Here is a 21189-nt window from a genome sequence, read left to right on the forward strand (position 1 = left end):
CAGAGAGAACAAGAGAGCTCAACGTGGAAATTATACTCTTTCAAAGTCTAATCTCAGAAATGACTTACCATCACTTCCACATCTGCTATTGTTCAAACAGACTAACCCTGGTATAGTGCGTGTGGGAGGAGACTTCACAAGAGTGTGGGTACTCGGAGGCAGGCAGGGTCATTGAGGGTCATCTTGGAGGCTGGTCACCACTGATCCTGGTTATATACATATTTTATATATATATTATATATTTTTTATATATTATATGTATTACATATATTTTGTATATATAATTTATATGTAATATAATATATATAAAATATATATAATTTATATATATAATATATATGTATTTTTTAAGACAGAGTCTCATTCCATCACCCAGGCTGGAGTGCAGGGGCACGATCTCGGCTCATTGCAGCCTCCGCCTCCTGGGTTCAAGCGATTCTCCTTCCTTAGCCACTGAAGTAGCTGGGACAACAGGCATGTGCCACCATGCCTGGCTATTTTTTGAATCTTTAGTAGAGATGGGGTTTCACCATGTTGGCCAGGCTGGTCTCAAACTCCTGAGCTCAAGGGATCCACCCGCCTTGGCCTGCGAAACTGCTGGGATTACCGTCGTGAGCCACTGCGCCCAGCCTGGTAATAGTTTTGTTGTGAATTCTATTTTTTTCTGATATTAATATTATTTTCTACTTTTGATTTGTGTATTTACATATATATATGTTTACATGATTTTTATCTTTATATTTTTAAACTTTTAAAATGTCACTATTTGGCTGGGTGTGGTGTCTCAGGCCTGTAATCCCAGCACTTTGAGAGGCCAAGGCAGGTGGATCACTTGAGGTCAGGAGTTCGAGACCAAACTGGCCAACATGGCAAAACCCCGTCTCTACTAAAAATGCAAAAAAACAAAGACAAAAAAAAACAAAAAAAAACAAAAAAACAATTAGGGCATCGTGGCACATGCCTGTAATCCCAGCTACTTGGGAGGCGGAGGCAGGAGAATCTCTTTAACCCAGGAAGCGGAGGTTGTGGTGAGCCAAGATCACATCACCACACTCCAGCCTGGGCAACAGAGTGAGTCTCCATCTCAAAATATATATATATATTTTTTTTTTTTAAATTAAAATGCCACTCTATTTTAGCAAATCATGGGTTTTGTTCATTGAATCTGAAAGTCTTCAGTTTTCCATAGAAGAACCGAAAACATTTAAATGTACTGTCCTGATACTTGGCCTTACTTCTTATTCCTCTTATTTTCAAAAACATTGTTGAATTATATTTGTGTCTTTATTAAGATGATGTCCAAACAGGAGTTTAAAATTTCTTCTGTATAATCATGGAACATTCTCTGAACTGGCACATTGTAGACACTCAATAAGTATTTGTTGAATCAGTGATACAGATAGATGGATGGTTGGTTGAAAGAGGAATGATGCCGCTTTGCTAGGGGAGGTGAGTGTAGGACTCCCTCCCTCAAAGTAGTCTGTTAAACAGGGAAGTGGCTGCTTGGTTATCTCAACAAGTATTCACTCCATATTTTGAGCTAGACATAATCATTGAAAGAGAGCTAGAATGCCTTCCTATTGACTTCCTGGTCTGCTGGGAATTTTTGCTTCCTTCTCCCCCAGCCATCCAATTTTTCAAGAAAAATTTTCTGTTTGCCAGCTTATTTCCCCAACTCCCCTACTCTTTTGCCTTTCCTACCCTCTAAAGAGAGTCTAGGTCTCACAGGTGATCTTTTGTAGCTCTGTGATGCCTAATAATAGAACGGAAAAGGAGATGGGGAAGAACTGACAGAAAGACTAAAGAAAGGAATTAACTAGCGAGTGTAAATGGAGCTGCCTAAGGATGCAATGCAGGGGAAAAAAAAAAAATAAAAATAACACACACAAAAAATGGATGGGGACTACATGCTGAAGGGACTCAAGTCAAGAGGGAGAATTTGGGCTGCGAGTCAGCCAATGAGAGATTCCAAAAGGAATAGAAAGTGCTGAGAAGACAAAAGCACATGTAGCCTGATAAGGGCATGGTGACCAGGAGCTCAGGTCCCTCAGAAATGAGTGTCTAGTTCATGCCATCAGGTAAGCTACTAAGACTAGCAGAGCTGCAGCCTGATATAGGAGGAATCCAGATGGATAATGGAGGAAGGAGATGATGAGTATCAGTTGCAGCCCTGGGACTGGTGCAGAAGCAGGGGTGGAGTTCCTCCTATTAACTTCCCCTATTGTAGATTTCACTGGGAAGAGATGCCTCTTGGTACAGTGGAGGAACTGCTCCTTGAATGTATTCAAGTGGCACATTTGGCTCCTTGAAGTGGATCCAAGTGGCACATGGGATAGATGGTGGTAGAAACAGAGATGTGCATCTCAGAAGGACATGTTGTCCTTCTGCCAGTTATAGTTCTGCCAGTAGATAGCCTCTAGGGCTCAGCCCCTTCAGGGATTCTTTTAGCTGCAGAGGTGCAGCTTAAACAGGTGGCCTTAAGGTGGCCCTTAACAAGTGGCCTTAAACAGGTGGCCTGAAAAAGGTGGCCTTAGCTAAGGCCACCACCCCCATCCCCTCAAAGGTTGGCATGCAGTGACTGATGGAGGGCCATGTTCACCCTAAGTGAGGCAACTCCAGCAGGCACCTACAGCTTCCTGTGGAGTTGGCTAAGGCAATCAGGTCTGCATCACAACCTGACTTCTCCCTCTGCTCAATTGTTTTCCCCTTCTTTTCACAGCTGTTGGTCCCAAGGGATACCCTAGAGATACACTAAATGCTAAACATTGTTTCAGGTCTGCTGTTGGACAACTCAACCCATGGCAGTGCTCTGTAAGACTACGGAGATTTTGTGGGATTAAAACTAGTAGAGAGTATGAAAGCCTTTTTTTTTTTTTTTTTTTTTTTTTTGGCAGATGCAGTATTCTGAGAAATGGATTAACATGATTTAAAATGGTGGCCAAGAAATATGATTCTTCTTGTTTCATTGGATGGCCTGGAAGTGTAAGACGGTAAAATATAAAACAGACTGGGAATTTGTTTCAGGAGTCTAAGAGTAAATCCACAGGCTAAAAGAGGGTTGCAGTTGGAGGGAAAAAATGTACTTGCTATTTTTCAAAAAAGAGTTGGAAAGATTTGGTGTCAACCTGGATGTGAGGATGAAGACAAGCCTGCTAGAATAAATATTGATTCCAAGATTGAGGGCAGAGGTTTCTGGGAGTGTCACGGATGGGAACAGACAAAATGGAAAGAGACTTAATGAAGAAGATAATATCCTCAAGTTTTGACATCTCTAATTTAAAATGTCAACAAGCTATTTAAGAGGAAGTTTCTTTGTGTTGGGAGCCACCTTAGTTGTCCAGCCATATTAAGGGGCTGCAATACAGTCATGAAGGCTATAACCAGCACTATGGTATCATGCCCAGTCTAAAATGAGGCTGAGCTCTGGCCAATGTGGGGCTGCATGTGCCAGGAAGAAGGGGTGCCTTTTCTGACTGGCACAAAGATGTTGTGTGAGCTGGTAGGGGGCCTGGCCATTGCCTCAAAATCAGTGAGAGAGACAATGTGATGCCTGGTGAAATGCACAAATTAGGTTTAGATTAGAGATGGAAAGTTAGTGAAGGAGAAAAGGCTTTAGTAAGTTAGATTTCTTTAGGGTCAGAGAATAGGCAAGTCACTTAAACCTTCTGAATCTCATTTTCCTTATTTGTGTGGCAGGATGCTTTTCTTTTCTCCACTCCCTCACAGCTTCCTCGTACCAAGATATGATAACTGAATGAGATATTTGGCAAGGCAGAGAAAAGAGATGGAGATGCTTAGCCCAATTAATGTGCTACACTTATGCCAAGAAGGGATTCTATGCTTACCTAGCAGATAATTTACCCTGAAACTGGACTAGGCAGGTCACCTTTTTCTTCATTTTATTCTTGCATATGCAGGATCTAATTATCCAGACGTATCCACAGAGAGAGGAACCAGATGAAATGCGGAAAGCACGGTTCACCTTCAAGAGAAAGAAGTAGGACTCTGGGGTTTTAAGCTGAGGCATGAAATGTACCGATTAATAGCGTCATTTTGTAACCACAGGTCTCAGGAGTTTTGGGAAGGTTAGTATGAGCTTGTCAGCATTGCTTATTAATAACAGTGAGATTGCTGCTTTGCACCTGATCTCAGTCAGACCGCAGAGGCTCAGCCACTGGGGCTAGTTATGCAGCAGGAATATATCCATGCGACCAGCAGGGTGTAAGAAGTCCAGGCCAGGACGGGCGCAGTGGCTTATGCCTGTAATCCCAGCACTTTGGGAGACCAAGGTGGGTGGATCACAAAGTCAAGAGATCGAGACCATCCTGGCCAACATGGTGAAATCCCGTCTCTACTAAAAATACAAAACTTAGCTGGGCCTGGGGGTGCGCGCCTGTAGTCCCAGCTACTCAGGAGGCTGAGGCAGGAGAATCACTTGAATCCAGGAGGCAGAGGTTGCAAGTGAGCCAAGATTGTGCCACTGCACTCCAGCCCAGGTGAGAGAGCAAGAATCCGTCTCAAAAAAAAAAAAAAAAGAAAGAAAAAAGTCCAGGCCAGACTCCATCTCAGGCTCACTGGTTCCAATGTGTTCCATCCATACCTCAGTGGCTCTTGATTTAGGGAAAAAAGCACATCCTGCTATTTAATTTGCAAAAATTAAATAACTACTTGATGTGTCTTTTGTGCAGATAATACCCACAAAATATTAATTTTTGCCCTTTTCCCCTTATAATTTTAACATACTTATTTTCTTTACTTGTCTCATGTTTTCTTTCAGAGATTCTAACTCTCTTTGCTAAATGGATATAGGAATAAATACTCTTAAAATACATTTTTTATTGTATTGATGTGGAAAATGTAGAAAAGCACAAAGCGATTTTTTTAAAACTCTGCAATATCATCCACCAGTCATAATCATTATTAAGATGTTTTCACAGATATTCCCAGCTTTTATTCTATAAATAAGACTCTCATGATTCACTTATCCCTCACTTGTCTAACTATTTTCTACTTTTTGACGCACTAAGATTCTAAAATGAACCATAAAAGCTGGCACATATTTATAGTAATCAGTTTTCTTATTTAAGAGGATGAGATAGATGAGTGTAAATAATCTTGCTATACACAAAATTGTTTCTGCTACTCTGAAGACAAGGTGTTCTTACATCTCAGTCTTTGAGCATATATGTAATAAAGTTTTGCGTAAGGTTGCAGACTTTGTCTTTAATACAAAGGAAAACAACAGGTATAGCCTTCATATAAATTATCTCATTTAATCCATACCGTGATTTTATGAGATTGGTATTGTTACCTTCATGTTACTGATGAGGGACCTGAGCCAGGAGAGGCAAAATATCTCAGTCAAAGTAGCCCAACTGCTAAATGATTCTGCCTTTGAAAAATCACCTGCCATTGACACCTTTGTCACCGTCACCTCCATCTCTGTCTGAGCCACCATGATCTTTTTTGACCTATTGCAAAATCTATTTAACTGCTACCTCTACCTTGGCCCCTGTATAGTGACCAAAGTGAGCCTTTCAAAAACATAAAGCAGATCATGTCATTCCTCTGCTTAAACCTTTCACTGGCATATCCCTCAGGGTAAAATCCAGAGCATTAGTAGGGCTTCTAAGGTTCTATATAATCTATTCCCCACTCCCTCACTTTCCCAGTCACTCTGGTCTCACCTCTCCCTCTTGCTTCCTGAACTCAGTGTTGCCATTCTCCACACAGCTTGACATGTTCCTACCTCAGGGCCTTTACACCTGCTCTGTCTCCTTTGCCAGAAATCTATCACTTTATTCCCATCTCTGATTAAATGTCACTGCTCCTTCAAACCCTTGCCTGGCTACGCTATATAAAATAGCCCCTTTCCCAACTTTCTTTATCAATTACCCCGATTCATTGTTTTTCCCATGGTATTTGTTACCACCTGGCTTTTATTTGTTTATTTCTTCATTTGTTTATTTTCTGTTTTCTCCTGCAAGAATGTTACTGTATGAGAGTGGGGACTTTGTTTTATTTGTTCTATTTCCAGGCCCAAAACAGAGCCTGGGCCCACTAAGGAAAATTTGTTAATGAGTGACAGAAAGGAAGGAGCCAGATTTCCCGTTCACATCTTTACCCTAAGTCCAGGCTATTTCCTCTAGGCATTCTGAATACCAGAGCCACTTGAAGGAAGGAACATACAGCGAAACACCGGTGATATTGTAAACCCTCCTTGCAACCCTCTTCGCTTGCCTTGCTGAGATTAGGAAGATTGGAATGAGTCAAAGCCAGAGTCCTTCCTCGGAAGGTCACTCTAGCATTTGCTCTTCTCCACTGTCAGGAAAGAAGAGAAAGCATAGAGAAAATGGTACCTATAACAGTGAATTCACAAGAAAGAGGACATGAGACCATTTGATTGTACATAAGTAACCTGGACTTTGGATCAGAGGACCCTGGCTCTGCTGTGTGACTTGGAAAAACTTTTTAAAAACCTTTCTAAGGTTGTTTTTATCATTTTTAAAATGAAATTAATGATCCTTCCTTTGGTCATGAGAGTCAGGTTCTCTAAAAAGCCAAAGGAACTGTTTCCTCACAAAGTGTCAGAGAGATTTTTGAAAGAGCTAGATACTGTATCTCTGGGATTAAAGTGACAAAGCATGGCCTTTAAGAGATCAGAAGTAAAAGATATTTTAGCACAGTGGATTGTCAGTCTGCATTAGCAGGTGGTGGAAGAGCTTTTGGCAGACATGCCCCTATAACTTCAGTTAGTGGCAGCACCATTGGCACAGGTACACCCCCAGGCAGCTGGCCCTGGTAACAAGGTGGCAGCAAGGGGAATTCACATTTAGAGGCAATGGAGGCAGCTGTCGCCACCATCATAAACTTCTCCTCCTCCTCCTCCCTTACTCTTCCTCATAATTCTCCTTTCTCCCTCTTCTCCCCTCCTCCTCTCCCTTCTTCATCCTCCTCATCCTTCTTCATCTAGCTGTGATATTTTTTTGTCCTGGATTTAGGTTGTACTGGTGAGGATAGAGACAGCAAATCAATAATAATATTTTAAATAAATTTTTAAGCACATATACAACAAACGCTGCATTTGATACATACACTGTCTCATTTCATCATTATTTAATCTCCCTTAAGGTAGGTATAGTAACTCTGCAATGGAGTTGAGAGAAATGAGGCATAGGAGGGAGAATGACTTGCTTAAGGTCTCACAATTCATAAGTGATGGCAGGAGGATTTGAACTTCTCTTGGAGGTTCAGATTTGAACCTGGAGTCTCTGACTCCAGGACACTTGTTCTAAAGTCACTCAGATTCAAAAGGTAGAATCAGATGGCTTAGTGATTGGATGTGTCAGGGACAGGGGACTGTGAGGAGGAGAAGGGGTCTAAAATACTTCCTAGTTTTCTGATTTGGGTGGCCTGTTGAAATGTTAATGGTGCTTTACCCAGGGTAGGGACACTCTGACTCCTAGAAATAGTTCCAGCCTCTAATTAGTGTCGAGATCATTTTTTAGGTTAAAAATGAGCTTTGGGCTAGAGTTACAGGAATTCTTATTTCAATCTTTCACTTGGTTTTGCCTGTAATAGACTGGCTAAACTGTAAGAGGCCTCCTATTAATTTTAAACTGTCTTGAACTCAAAATAGTCAAAGTATTAAGCTAATGAAAGAGCAGTGTTCTTGTTGTTGAGTAATCTACTTATTTATTCTATAGCTTCCTCTCCCATGCTCTTTGTTCCCTTTGATCATAATTTTAATGGGTTTTGGAAAAAATAGAAACCCATGTACTACATTGGCTATATTTAACAGGAGTACCTATAAAATATCATTTTGTCTAATGTACTGTAAATATTTTTTTCCAGATGCTTGAATGTTTTTGGAGTTTATACCTTTATAAATTATACATTTTTATATAACACCTGTATCTGTTTTTCCTTTAATTGCTTCTCAATCTTGTGTCACATTTAGAAAAGCCTCCCCATTTTAAGATATACAAATATTCACTCTCATTGTCTTTTAGAAAGCGATAGATTTATTTCATAAATTATCTGATAAATTTTTAAATGGTGTAATTTTTTTCTACCATTGATTAGAAATGCTATGTATATTAAAATAAATTCATATAGATAAGTACATATATTTATATATAAGATATACATATGCATATGACTCATATATATGAGTCAGTGTCCCCCTCAGTAGAATGTTTGATTTAACACCCCAGAACATATTTTAATACCTTGTTTTAATATCTTTTCTCATACTCCTATAGTTTTTCTTTCTTTCAACTTTTATCCTTTTTATATACACAGTAAAACAAAAAATTTATTTTTGTTTTATATGAGACCATATAGAATTTATATATGAATTTAGAATTACCATATCTAAAACATTGAGCCTTTCTACCCAAGAACATGCTATGCAATTGAAAGCATTTAATAATCTTTCATAAATCATTCATTATAATTTTAAGATTTTCTTTTGTTATGCATTTATAACAGTTTATTCCTTGGTGTTTTATCTTTTGGGTTACTATTGTAAATAAAATATTAGTCTTCATTTTATTTTCTAAATGACATTTATCTCTTATTGGAAATCTATACATTTCTTACAAAGATTTGTCAGTAGACCACAAAATAAAATTATTTTATTTCTAATAAGTTTTTTAAATCAATTCTTTTGTTTTACTATATTCATAATCATATCTATAAACCACAATAATTGTGTTTCTTCCTATCCAATTTATACTTCCTCATTTTTTGACTTGTTTATATACTTAAATACTTTCAGGAGCCTAAATTAATAGCAGGCATTATTGATTGTAATGCAAAATGCTTTATTACGTCAACATAAAGCTAAATAAAAACTACTTTTTATCTGGTTTAACACTTTCTATCCTAAATTCCACCTTGATATATCAAGTCTGTAGTTCCAGCCTTGTTCTCATTAAGATCTCTCCAGTAAGTTTTTCTGTTGTGTATTTTTGATCCTTCTAAGTCAAAGTGTTATAATGAACCTCTTAACCTAGAATTGCTCTTACTTTGATTTTTGAGGTAATTTAATAAATGTTAATAACCAATATGTCTTTCATGTGTTTATAATATTTTTGTTTTCTATTTTGAAATGTGAATTGTGTTTTATTTATTTATTTGTGGTTTGTGATGTTATTTATTTCTTATAATTTTGAAATATTTGTCTGCTTTTGATCCTCCATTATACTTTTAAAGGTGTATGATCTACTTAGCTTTGTACTTCCTGAAATGGATACACTAAAATCAATGAGACCAATATTTTCTGTTAATAGTGCATTTTTGGTTTTTGTAGCACACACTTTACTTCATACAATGGAATTCATAATGTATCCTACCTACACACCTAATATTAAAAATTAACCAAGATAATTCCCTAACTCTAATATAAAAAGTATAAGAGACCACTAATTTACAAGACCACTATTTCTATACAAAAGATACTAAGGAATGACTGAACTAGAAGATACATTGAAGTGGTTAGCTCTTTGCACTCATACACAGAATTACCATGGGTTTGGTAGCCATAAATAAAGACTGATAATAGTCATTTCCTATTAGACACTCAAGTAGGATGATGTATTTTTTTCAATATAGTTAAAAAATTCTAAGAAATTTCTGAATGAAAAATAATATTTATTGACTTAACATAAAAAATTTATTCCTGATATAGTCAATGATTATTAAAATTGTGTAAAAATATTTTGTGCCAATATGTGACATGAAATTCAGATCTAGGCTTAGATATTCATGTATAGGTTTTATACACACATTAACATATGCTGTGACTTTTAGAAATTGTGCAATCTGTGAAAAACGTTTGCTTTGCCTGAACTGTTCTGTGAATTGAAAGATTTATAACATTCATCATTCACTACCCATATCCTAAAATTAAACTGTTCCAGTCAATTATTCTGAATATTGACAATGACTCTAGAAATTCCCAAGATGCCTCTAGAAGACAAAATACTCTCCCTGAAAATCACTGAGCTGAAATAAATTTCTCCAATTTACAAAAGCACTCATCACTTTTCACCCAACCATGTACTAGTACGTCTAGCATTTTGTCATCATAATTAATAAATTCAAATAAATTGTAATATATATGTGTACATTGATATTGAGTACTAAGAGAAATGGCTATCAGATTGAAAGCTTTTCAGTGAGTACATCAATTTTGCTAAAATATCAATTTTGATGAAAATTATAGTAACCTATAAATGTTATTGATATCTTGAAAATATGTAAATCTAAAGAAATTTTCTTTGAGAAATCAAATTGGACTAAAATAATTTATGAATGTATTACTAACTGTATTAAATATATACATTTTAAAATATAAATGGGAAACAAGTGAATAATATGATAAAAAGTAAAAAGCAGAAGTCTACTAGGTAAAATTATATAAGTTAAAAATATGATCTAATGTGAAAATATTATAATTATTAGTTTTTTATCATTTATGTTTTTAATGAAAAAAATTCTAGGAATAGAAAAACTAAAATGTATTCCTTTACACATTATCCTGAATCCTAAAGTTATGACCCAAATACCTTATAAACTGTGGATGCTCAATTACTGTTGCATTAATATGGTCAACAAATGCATTTTAAACTTGAACAAGCTATGCTTAAGACAAAGGTCACCTTTTAAAGATTCTGCATAAAAGGCTGCATGAAACTCCAAGTCTTAGAAAATAATTTGAAAAGCAATGCTAAAAGGTTATACCTATAAAAACGATTTAAATATAAATTTAAATAAAAATCTGGCTTAGGTAGTATAAAACTATATAACATGCGCAAATCATTTTATTGTTTGAGATATGAAATTGAAGTATGAAAAGTCATAAAACCTGAAGCTATAATATGGTCAAACTTTAATTTTAAATATATAACTTATGTATTTGGGAAAAATATGTGAGAGATAATTGTGTATAGATGAGTTAAATTTCAACCCATATGAAACTTGAAACTTTATTATTCAAAAATGCTTCATTTAATGAAGTTTGTTATAATAATTTTGGTATGTGTATGGGTAATACAATGATATGTACTCTAGAATTGCTTAAATGAATGATTTCTATATCATTTTACTATAAGGATTTAAGAACCAAGATTATTTGGTTTTCTAGAGCATAATAAAGAGAGAAAATGTATCAGTGTATGTAAGTGCCTTAGACAAAAAGATTTAGACACTTGATCTAGTGGTTTCAAGACTGGCCCCAACCCAAAAATACATTCAATATGACACTTTCATATGCAGTTCAATATCTTTTTTGCTTTAAAGGTAAAAATATACCCACATAAAACTTTTACTTGAAGGCAGAAAAGTTTGCATAGTATAGCCAAAATAAATAAATAAACCTAAAACCAACTATTCAACTTGTTAATAAAATCACAGACATCACGGCAGAAATTACAATAGTCTTAGAATAAATAATTATTAGACTTTTGGGATCAGAAATAATTTAAGAAAATCCTGGTCAAATTATACTATACTTTTGTGCCAAATTCACATAAAGCTCTATTTTTACAAGCCTCCTGACTCTACAGAAATAGTTTTTGAAACTTCACCTGATTTTCTTATGGACTTTTAGATTCTACACTTTGAAACAGAACTCTTACTTATAACTGAAAATTACGTTTTGGATATATTTAACATTACACAGAAAATGTGAATCTCCTAAAATAGCCTGTAAAGGAAACAGGTTAAATTTAAAACTTCCAGAAAGAAAGCCAGAAGACACACTGCTATAATCAAGCAACTTGTATGTTCAGAAAGTGAAAAAAATAATTACTTTAGTACTTTAAAAATGTGTTCACTTTCTAAATGAAACAGAAGAACCATGAGATGTGTTCTGAAGAGTATATAATCTTACCTATGTATAGTACATTACCTGGGGACAGGTATCATGTCTCATTGTCATAACATTTTGAAAAATATCTTCCAGTTAGAGGAGATTCAATAAATAATAAACGTATGAATGAATATATTTCATTCTGTTATGATATTTCTGGTAGCAAGTAGGGATTGGTGACTTAGACATAAATTTGAGGCTTCAAAAACAGGTGGGAGTCATGAACACTTCACAGTCTGGGCATGGTATTAAGAAATTAACATCCCAGACTTAGCAAATCTTTCCTGGTCTTAAGTAACAATATGGCTGGTATGATTTAGTCTTTGGCTCATTCAACATTTTATAAACTCCCAGAAAAATTTTTTGAAGATTTCAGGGCAAAAAAAATGTGGTAATATGCAGACCTGTTTGAAATACATCATTTATATGATGAATTTTAATCTGCACCCATTTAAAATACACTTTAAAAGAAAATGTTTATACGTTATTCATTAACTTTGTGTCTGTTAACATCATCAACATTATTAGTGTCTATCATTATAATACTATCATTATTTTGCCTTATAAATTGAGTTTAATTGAAAAATTTCTCCATCCCGAAATCACAAAGATATTTTTCTACATTTCTTTCATTTATATCGTCATTTTACCTTAAACTTTTAGATCCCTATACACATTTAGAGTCTACTTCTATATAAGGTATAAGGTTGTAATCCAGTTTCATTTAAGGTCTCATTATGAGCCATTTCCTCAATACCATTTACTAAAGAACCCTGTATGTTCAAATGAAATTATAGCCAAATTTCTCATATATTGAATTCCCGTATATACTCGGGTTGTTGTCAGAGCTCTCTGTTGACCCATTATTATTTTTTTTCCTTTAAAGGCACCCATATGTGTTATGTAGTCTGTCATGTCATATGGTTCATGAGATCCCACCCCATTAGTCTTCCTTTTCAAAGATGACTTCATAATTTAGAAAATATTATTCATAAATATATATAATATGATCATTAGTTTCTAAAATAACTTGCAATATTTTTACTATTGCATTAAATGTGTGAATTAATTTGGGAAGAATTAATATTTTAGCTAATTTAAGGCCTAATATTTAACTCCATGCATTATATTTCCATTTATTCAGTGTATATATAATTTTCTCTTTTTCATTGAGCTTAGTGGTATATAGAGTGTCTTTTTAATGGAGAATTAGAGCATCTTTTTTTAATTCTAAAGATTTTGCATATCTTTTGACATTATAACAGGTGGTATCACACATATAATTTCTAGATATTGCAACTGATATAGAGAAATTTAATTTTATATAAAATACTGGTATCTGCAACATTTGTTGGGCTCCATTGTTAGTATTAATTATGAGACAATATCAAGAACTCATTAAAGTGTTGATAAATTACAAAAATTTTGTAATTTATCCAAGGTTCTCTGGATATCAAAAAATAATGGCAAACAAAAGAGAATCACAAAATCAGAAAAAAGGAAATAACATCACAAAACGAAGGATAATTTTCTTAATAAATAAAAAAGCTTCTGAAAATCATTGTTTCATTAAACAAGTATTTGTTGAGCACTATTCTATGTGTCTTTTGTGGCTTACTACTTTTCCTTATCAAAATGTTTTCAATGTTTATTCGTATTGAAGCACATATCAGTAATTCATCTTTGTCTATTGCTGAATAACATTTCATTGTATGGATATAACAAATTTTATATATCCATTCATCAGTTGATGGTCATTTGGGTTGTTTCAACTTTTTGACTCTTTCGAACAAAACTGTAAACATTCACATACAAATTTTTGTAAGAACATATATTTTCAATTTTTTGAGTATATACTAGAAGTAGAATTGCTGGGTGTAAAGTGTTATCTCATTGTTTTGATTTAAAATTCCAGTCTTTCAGCCTTCCACCGTAAAGTATAATGTTAGTTATGTTTCTTCATTCTTCTTATTTTTTTTAACTTCTCTTATCAGATTGTGGAAGTTCCCTTTTATTCTTTATTTGTTGAGTGTTTGTTTCATAAAGTGTTGTGAGATTCTGTAATACAATTTTTTTCTCCATCTACATTATCATGCATTTTCTTCTTTATTTATTCTATTGATACATTAAATTACATTAATTGATTTTAAGCCACTAAATCAAACTTATATTCTTACGATAAATCTCACCTGGTCATGCTGTATAAACCTTTCTATATGTTGCTGAATTTGGTGTGGTATCACCGTGTTGAGGATTCTTGTGTGAATTAATTTGGGAAGAATTAATATTTTAGCTAACTTAAGGCCTAATATTTAAGTCTATGCATTATATTTCCATTTATTCAGAGTATATACAATTTTCTCATTTTCATTGAGCTTAGTGGTATACAGAGGGTTTATAGTGCTATATAGATGGATTGAAAACATAGATTTGCCTATAGTTTTCTTGTGATTTGTCTGGTTGTGCTATTGTAATATTGGCCTCATAAAATGAGTTGGGAAATGTTCTCTTCTCTTCTATTTTTGGAGGAGGTGGTGAATAACTACTCTTAATTTTGCTTTAAATATTTGTTACAATGTCTCAGTGAAGTCATCTAGGCATGAGCATTTCATAGTGTTAATTTTTGTTAGTTTGTTTAATTACTGATTCAATTTTTTACTTGTTATAGGTTAGATTTCCTATTTCTTCTTGAATCAATTTCAGTAGTTGGTATTTTTCTATTTTATCGAAGTTAACTAATTTTTTTAATTTACAGTTGTTCATAGCATTTCTTTATAATTATTTTTCTTTCTGTAATTTCAGTAATATTTTATATCTTATTCCTGATTTTAGTATATTTGTTAATGTTTAAAACAAATGAAATTTTGTTTTTTGATATTCTTTATTGTTTATCTATATTTTATTTTATTAATTTTACTCTACATTTTATGATTTCCTTCTTTCTACTTATTTTATTTAGGTTTAGTTTCCTCTCTTATCCATTGTGTTGTGGAAGTTTAGGCTATTGAGGTATTTACGGCTATAAATTTTATTCGCAGCACTGCATCACCCACATCCCATGAGTTTTGGTATCCATTTTCAATAATCTCAAAGTCTTTTCTAATTTCTCTTGCAATTTCACTTTGATTCATTGTTTAATAAAGATTGTGTTATTTAACTTCCATGTAATTGTAAATTTATCAAGTTACTTATTGATTTTGATGTTTAATCTCATTCAATTTTGGTCAGATAATGTCCTTTTTATTATTTCAATTTTTTGAAATATATTACAGCTTGCTTTATAGCATAGCATAGGATATGATCTATCCTGGAGAGTGTGCCATGTACATTTAAGAAGGTTATTCTGCTGTTGTTGGGTAATGTGTTTTATAGCTATCTACTATTTCTAGATGATTTATAGTGTTGTTTGAATCTCCTATATCTTAGTTGATTTATAGCCAAGTGTTATATCTGCTATTGAAAGTAGAATATTAGAGCCTCTAATTGTTATTGTTGAATTGGCTATTTCTCCCTTAAATTATTTTTTAGCTTCATTATTTTGAGGCTCTGTTGTTAGTTGTGTATATACATATATATATACACACACATATATGTTTGTAATCACTACCTTTTCTGATAGTTTGACTCTTTTATAATTATAAAATATCTTTCTTTTTCTCTACTAAGTGTTTCATTTTTTCTCTTAATATCTATTTTTTCCCTGATGTTAGTATAGGCACTCCAGTTTTCTTCTTGATGCAGTTTGAATGATATTTTTTTTTATTGCTTTACTTTCAGCTTATTTGTATCTTTGAATCTAAAGTGTCTTCCGTAAACCATATATATATATATACACACACACATATACATAAAGTGTATCTTCTATAGATCATATATAGTTGACTAAATCAGAAAACAGCCAGTCTAAACATCTCTAAATTTTGACTGAATTTCTGAGATCACTTTATTTAAATATTTTTGATATATTTGAATTTATGCCTGCCATTTTACTTTTTGTTTTCCACATGTCTTATATCTCTTTTGTACCTGTATTTTTTTTCATTGTAATTATTCTAATACTAGTTTCTTTTATACTAAGTAAATATCTAGGGCAATATTTTATTTTATTGTATTTATTCTCTCGTGATAGGATCTCACTCTGTTGCCCAGGCTGGAGTGCAGTGGCACAATCATAGCTCATTGAAACTTCTAACTCCTGGGCTCAAGTGATACTTCTTCCTCAGCCTCCCAAGTAGCTAGGGCTAGGAGTACAGGTGTGCACAACCACACCTGGCTGATTTTTTAAATTTTTTGTAGAGACAAATTATCACTATGTTGCCCAGGCGGGTCTCAAACTCCTGGCCTCAAGCTATTCTCTTGCCCTGGCCTCCCAAAACACTGAGATTACAGGCTTAAGTCACTGTGCCAGACCCTGAGGGCAACATTTTAATTTTGTTAATGCTAATTTTACTAAAGCATATGAGTTTTTGTTTGTTTTGTTGTTGTTTTTTGTAGTTGCTTTGGAGCTAATCGTACACATCTTAACTTAGCAGAATTTACCACAGATTTATGCTAACTTAATTCTACAATGACATAGAAAAGTTATTTCTATACAGATATATTCCTTCTTCCCTCCTTTTATTGTGCTAGAATTGTTATACATAACATGTATTATGTAACATAATATATAATAACTATATATGTATATGTAAGTGTTTGTTATGGAAATTCCAATCATTTTAATCAACAAAAACATTGTTACCATGAAACAGTTCGATGACTATCAATTTAATTATAACTTTTTGAAATGTGATATTATCTGCGCAAATGATACATAAATACCTGGGTCTTTTAATTTCATCTTTACAAATAGCTTCATGTTGACACTCATTTTCTTGATCATCAGTTGTATTTTCCAGATACATGTTGCCAGCCCATCTGAGAAAACATAGATACCGATATTCCTGACTGTCTTCTTCACTCAAACAACTGCATCCATTTGCACAAATCTATAGCAACAAAAGAAGTAAAAATGTTATGAATTCCCATCACTTACTACAATATTACAATTGTGACCTGAGAGATCACGATAGATGCCTCTCTGTCTACTAAGATGAAACCTAGGGTTAAGGAAACAGAAGGTAACTATTGGACAAGGGTTCAAAGCTTGGCTGGCACAGCAATTCCCTAAATTTCTAGAGCTACAAGAAAAACCACACCCTTGCTAAACTCCCTAATAGGAGCTATCAGTCAAATTGTCATTTCATTTCTAACTCTGATTTACAACCAAGGCCACCATAACCCTTATCAGACAGAGAATCGCCTTACAAAACACTTTTCTGATAAGCAATTGTAGGCCTCAAACCAGTTTCAGCCAGTTTATACAGACAGGACATAAACTGTCTTTGTGTCCTATAGTTCACTTTTTTTATGTGAACTGCCAAATTCCACCTCATTTTAAAGCTAAAACCCTGCTTCAAAGAGAACATGGGATGTATGTTACATACATGTTTACTCATTGAACATGTGCTTGCCTGTCCCCCATAAATATGTATTGCTTTCCCCACAAACTTGCTGAATATGTCTGACTCTATTTTGAACACAGACCTTATGAGGCACAAAAATCACCTTGCCCTTTACCACTTCTAGGAGAGCACCCTGGGTCCACATCAGAGATGAAGTTTTCCCAGTTATATTATTTTGCTCTGTTTCCTCAGCCAAATCTCATGTTGAATTGCGATTCTGACTGTTGGAGGTGGGGCCTGATGGGAGATGATTAAATCATGGGGGCAGTTTCCCCCTTGCTGTTCTCCTGATACTGAGTGAGTTCTCCTGAGATCTGGTTGTGTAAAAGTATATAACACCTCTCCCTTTACTCTCTCTCCTGCTGCCATGTGAAGACCATGCTTGCTTCCCCTTCACTTTCTGCCATGATTGTAAGTTTCCTCAGGCCTCCCAGCCATGCCTCCTGTAGAGCCTGTGGAACTGTGTGACAATTAAACCTCTTTTCTTTATAAATCACCGAGTCTCAGGTAGTTCTTTATAGCAGTGTGAGAATTGACTAATACACCCAGTTAGCAAACTGATATCACAAATAAACTCTTCTTTCTACTGTTTAGTCTTTTTGGTAGTCTTTTGGATGACACAATCATTTCAAAGTTTGAATTTCAAGCTTTCATTTATTTGTTGAAATAATATGTTTCTTCAGCAAAGGTTAAAAAAATCAGCTTTGATTTATGTCAAAATCATTTTTAATAGTCAAATTGTTTATACTCAAATTGTGACAGAAATATATATGTATGTGTAAATATATGTATGTATATATGTATTGAATATATGTACATTTATTACACAATTTTTTAAAATTCCATTTTATTTTAACCAAATTTTTATAGACATTATTTAAATACTAACTGATGTGATGGAAATAGCATTGTATTGATAGACAGATCCATGGAAAATCTATTTGTGGTTTTGCGAAATACTTTTATCCTTCAGTGCTTTACTTGTTTTCTCCTTTGAACTGATAGCAAAGCTTTACTGGATTCCTTATTAAAAGTAAATTAAATAATATCTTTCACACATATTTGTTTAATATTTTCATAAAGTTATGATGCTGTGTTTTATTGAAAATTATATTTATATTTTTAACAGCTTTAAACATCTTCCACAGATATGCCCAGTGGATTCACCTGATGGTTAGGTAAACTGTCAGAAGAGAAATGCACTTCTTATGGAGTGCTTAAACGCAGGTATATATTTATATATTTACATATACATATATTCCTAATTTCTACAAGTAAATTCAAATGACAATAGAATTTTACTATCTTTAAAATCATTTCTCTGCATATTTTCACATTTTCTTTTTGGTTTTGGTTCATAGCCAACAAGTTATTTTCCATCTGTAGCAACAAAGATTAGGAATTTGGTTTCATGGTCTGATCCTTTATTGATATCTACATAGATGAATGTTTCATAGAGATTCACTCTCTGTTGAATTAGAATCAAATGAGAATCTGTCTTTTCACTTTTTACATAGAGCTCAAAACAAGTAAGAAAGTCAAATCTACTAGGAAGTAGAATAGTTCTTTGACATGAACAGATAATAAAGTGTTAATTACACTTGCCCCAAGTCTAAAATATTACAATTGAAGCTATAAGTTTTCTCTGTGTCTGTATGTCTATGTGTTTGTAATTCACAAAGGCTTTCATTTCTGTTTGAGTATGTAATGATTTTCTACATCCAGAGGATATTAGTTGTAAAGTTTTTTTTCAATTAAAGGAGCACTTTTATAACTGGCTTACAAATTTAATAAACACTCGTATAAGAAGCAACAAATTCTAGCATTTTATGACAGTACTTTATTTTTCTATCTATCTCTATCTCTATATCAACAGGTAGTTTAGCTTCCTGAGATTTGAGACTATATTGAACATTGTAACTTACTGTGCTTTTCTTTAAAAAAAGAGAATATTCTCTTTTGTTACCTCAGAAAAATTACCAAAGTTAGAAAGTTGACTTGGCTATAAAGCTATATTTTCTAGCTTATAAGCCTTATTCAAAATTTGTTAATTTTTAAAATATTCTTTATGGAAAAATGCCTAATGTATCATTTCTGCACCTTATATATAATTAGAAAATATGAAACACCAAAACTTCAAATTACCCATTGTATTTTTAATAATTATATATCTATATTACAAAATAATACATAATGAAATCTTGAAAGAGAGCAATATTTTAACAAGGAATATTAGTATGGAATTTGGAATAGGACAGACTTACTTCATATAACCATGTGCTTTCCCTTTTATTTTCAAAATAATTATTACTGGGATTTAAGAAAATCTGAAAGAACTAAAGTTGAATAATGAGTTTTTCTCTTGGCTATACCTCAAAAACCACATAACATTTTTTCTAAGGGATGTGATATGAACACCTAAATTATATCTAATGCTCTGGTTGAGATGCTTTTATTAAATGGAAAAGATGGTGAATTATTTTATGCTGCAGTTATGTACTATATCTAGGACTAAAAAATAATTTTGGATTTCAACATGATTTCTCATCTGTTCAGGTAGTCTAGACATCTACTAGAATTTTGGTTTTCTATAAAATTTACAGATAAGAAGTCTCTCAGAAAAATTAGCAAGAGAGTAAATTATATCGGTAGACATATAGAAACTTGAATCTGCCTTGTAAAGCAGAGGAAAGATTTCTCAACTTTGTGTATACAGAGAATCAAAGATCTGCTTAAAGGAGTCCATTAATCTTTAAAATTTTTATACAAAAAATTATATTAAACATTCTATCAAAACATTACATCAAACGTGTTAACAAACTTTGGACTGAATAGGGGTCGGCAACCCTAACTCCTGTATTTCACAGGTCAACTGTATATATATTATGTACATAAAATATATAATTAATTATTAAACTTTGATTGCACAAAAACCTCCATATTACAAAATACACACAAATTAAATTAGAAGTTTTATTCTAGATATTTTAAAATGTTTACTTGATGAAGGAATGCAATAAAATCATGATTTTGGGCAGTGGAAGATCTTTTCTTCCCGAAGGAAACAGAAGTAAAACAAACGGCTGGAAATTCCCTTTTTGATAATTCATTACTAGTAATGTATATACATAACACAATATTATTACCCCAAAGTCACTTCATCTGTAGAGAAATTAACCTTCCTGAAGGATATTTATAACATACTTACAGAAAATGTTCTGCATAGGTAAATAAACAACTCTAGTTAAATAATGCCAGCTATCATTTCAGGGAATATCGTGTAATTTTCTAGAAATAATTTTGTCATATCCACATTATATTAGTACATAAGGTCACTTGGCAAAGGACTCTGTGGGAAAAAATTCTGTAAGATCTAATATATGCCCTTTATTTTGCCATTTTGACTCTTGTTATTAAATAGATAAATAAAGTGACTTCAGAGGTGAAAGTGACTTTTCTTAATCATGAAAGGTAGAAAGCTGGATCCTTAAAATAATATCTGTCAAGGTAAAAATTGCACCAAAGTTAGATAGGTAATTAAATTTTATTAAAGACTATTGAAATAAGGGAGAGAAACTAAACTCAATTCTCCAAAAATAGGAAGCAGGAGAGATTTTAATTGCGAACTTGAACTAATAAAAAATGACAGCAGTCCTCCCTTATTGTTGGTTTCACTTTCCATGCTTTCAGTTACCACGGTTCAAAAATATGTTAGTGTGGTTTAGTAAGACATCTTGAAAAAGAGAGACCATAGTCACATAACTTTTATTATAGTATACTGTTATAATTGTTCTATTTTTATTAGTA

General features: G+C 33.4%; 1 protein-coding gene across 2 annotated transcripts in view; it reads right to left on the reverse strand.

Annotated features, from left to right (window-relative positions):
* Positions 1 to 1662: 1662 nt before the first annotated feature.
* Positions 1663 to 21189, reverse strand: part of LOC117978267 (protein eyes shut homolog) — a 377736-nt gene continuing 358209 nt past the window's right edge. Inside the window, exons 11-12 of one of the 2 annotated variants that reach the window (XM_063605329.1) lie at positions 16700 to 16866; positions 1663 to 3982 (exon numbers count right to left, since the gene is read on the reverse strand). In XM_063605329.1, the coding sequence (XP_063461399.1) occupies positions 3979 to 3982; positions 16700 to 16866 (171 nt within the window). In that variant the 3' untranslated portion in view covers positions 1663 to 3978. Of the gene's footprint in view, positions 3983 to 13160; positions 16867 to 21189 lie in introns of those variants that run through there. The other variant, XM_063605328.1, reaches the window with a different exon arrangement.

Source organism: Pan paniscus, chromosome 5 (genome assembly GCF_029289425.2).
Source record: "Pan paniscus chromosome 5, NHGRI_mPanPan1-v2.0_pri, whole genome shotgun sequence".
Lineage (NCBI taxonomy): Eukaryota > Metazoa > Chordata > Mammalia > Primates > Hominidae > Pan > Pan paniscus.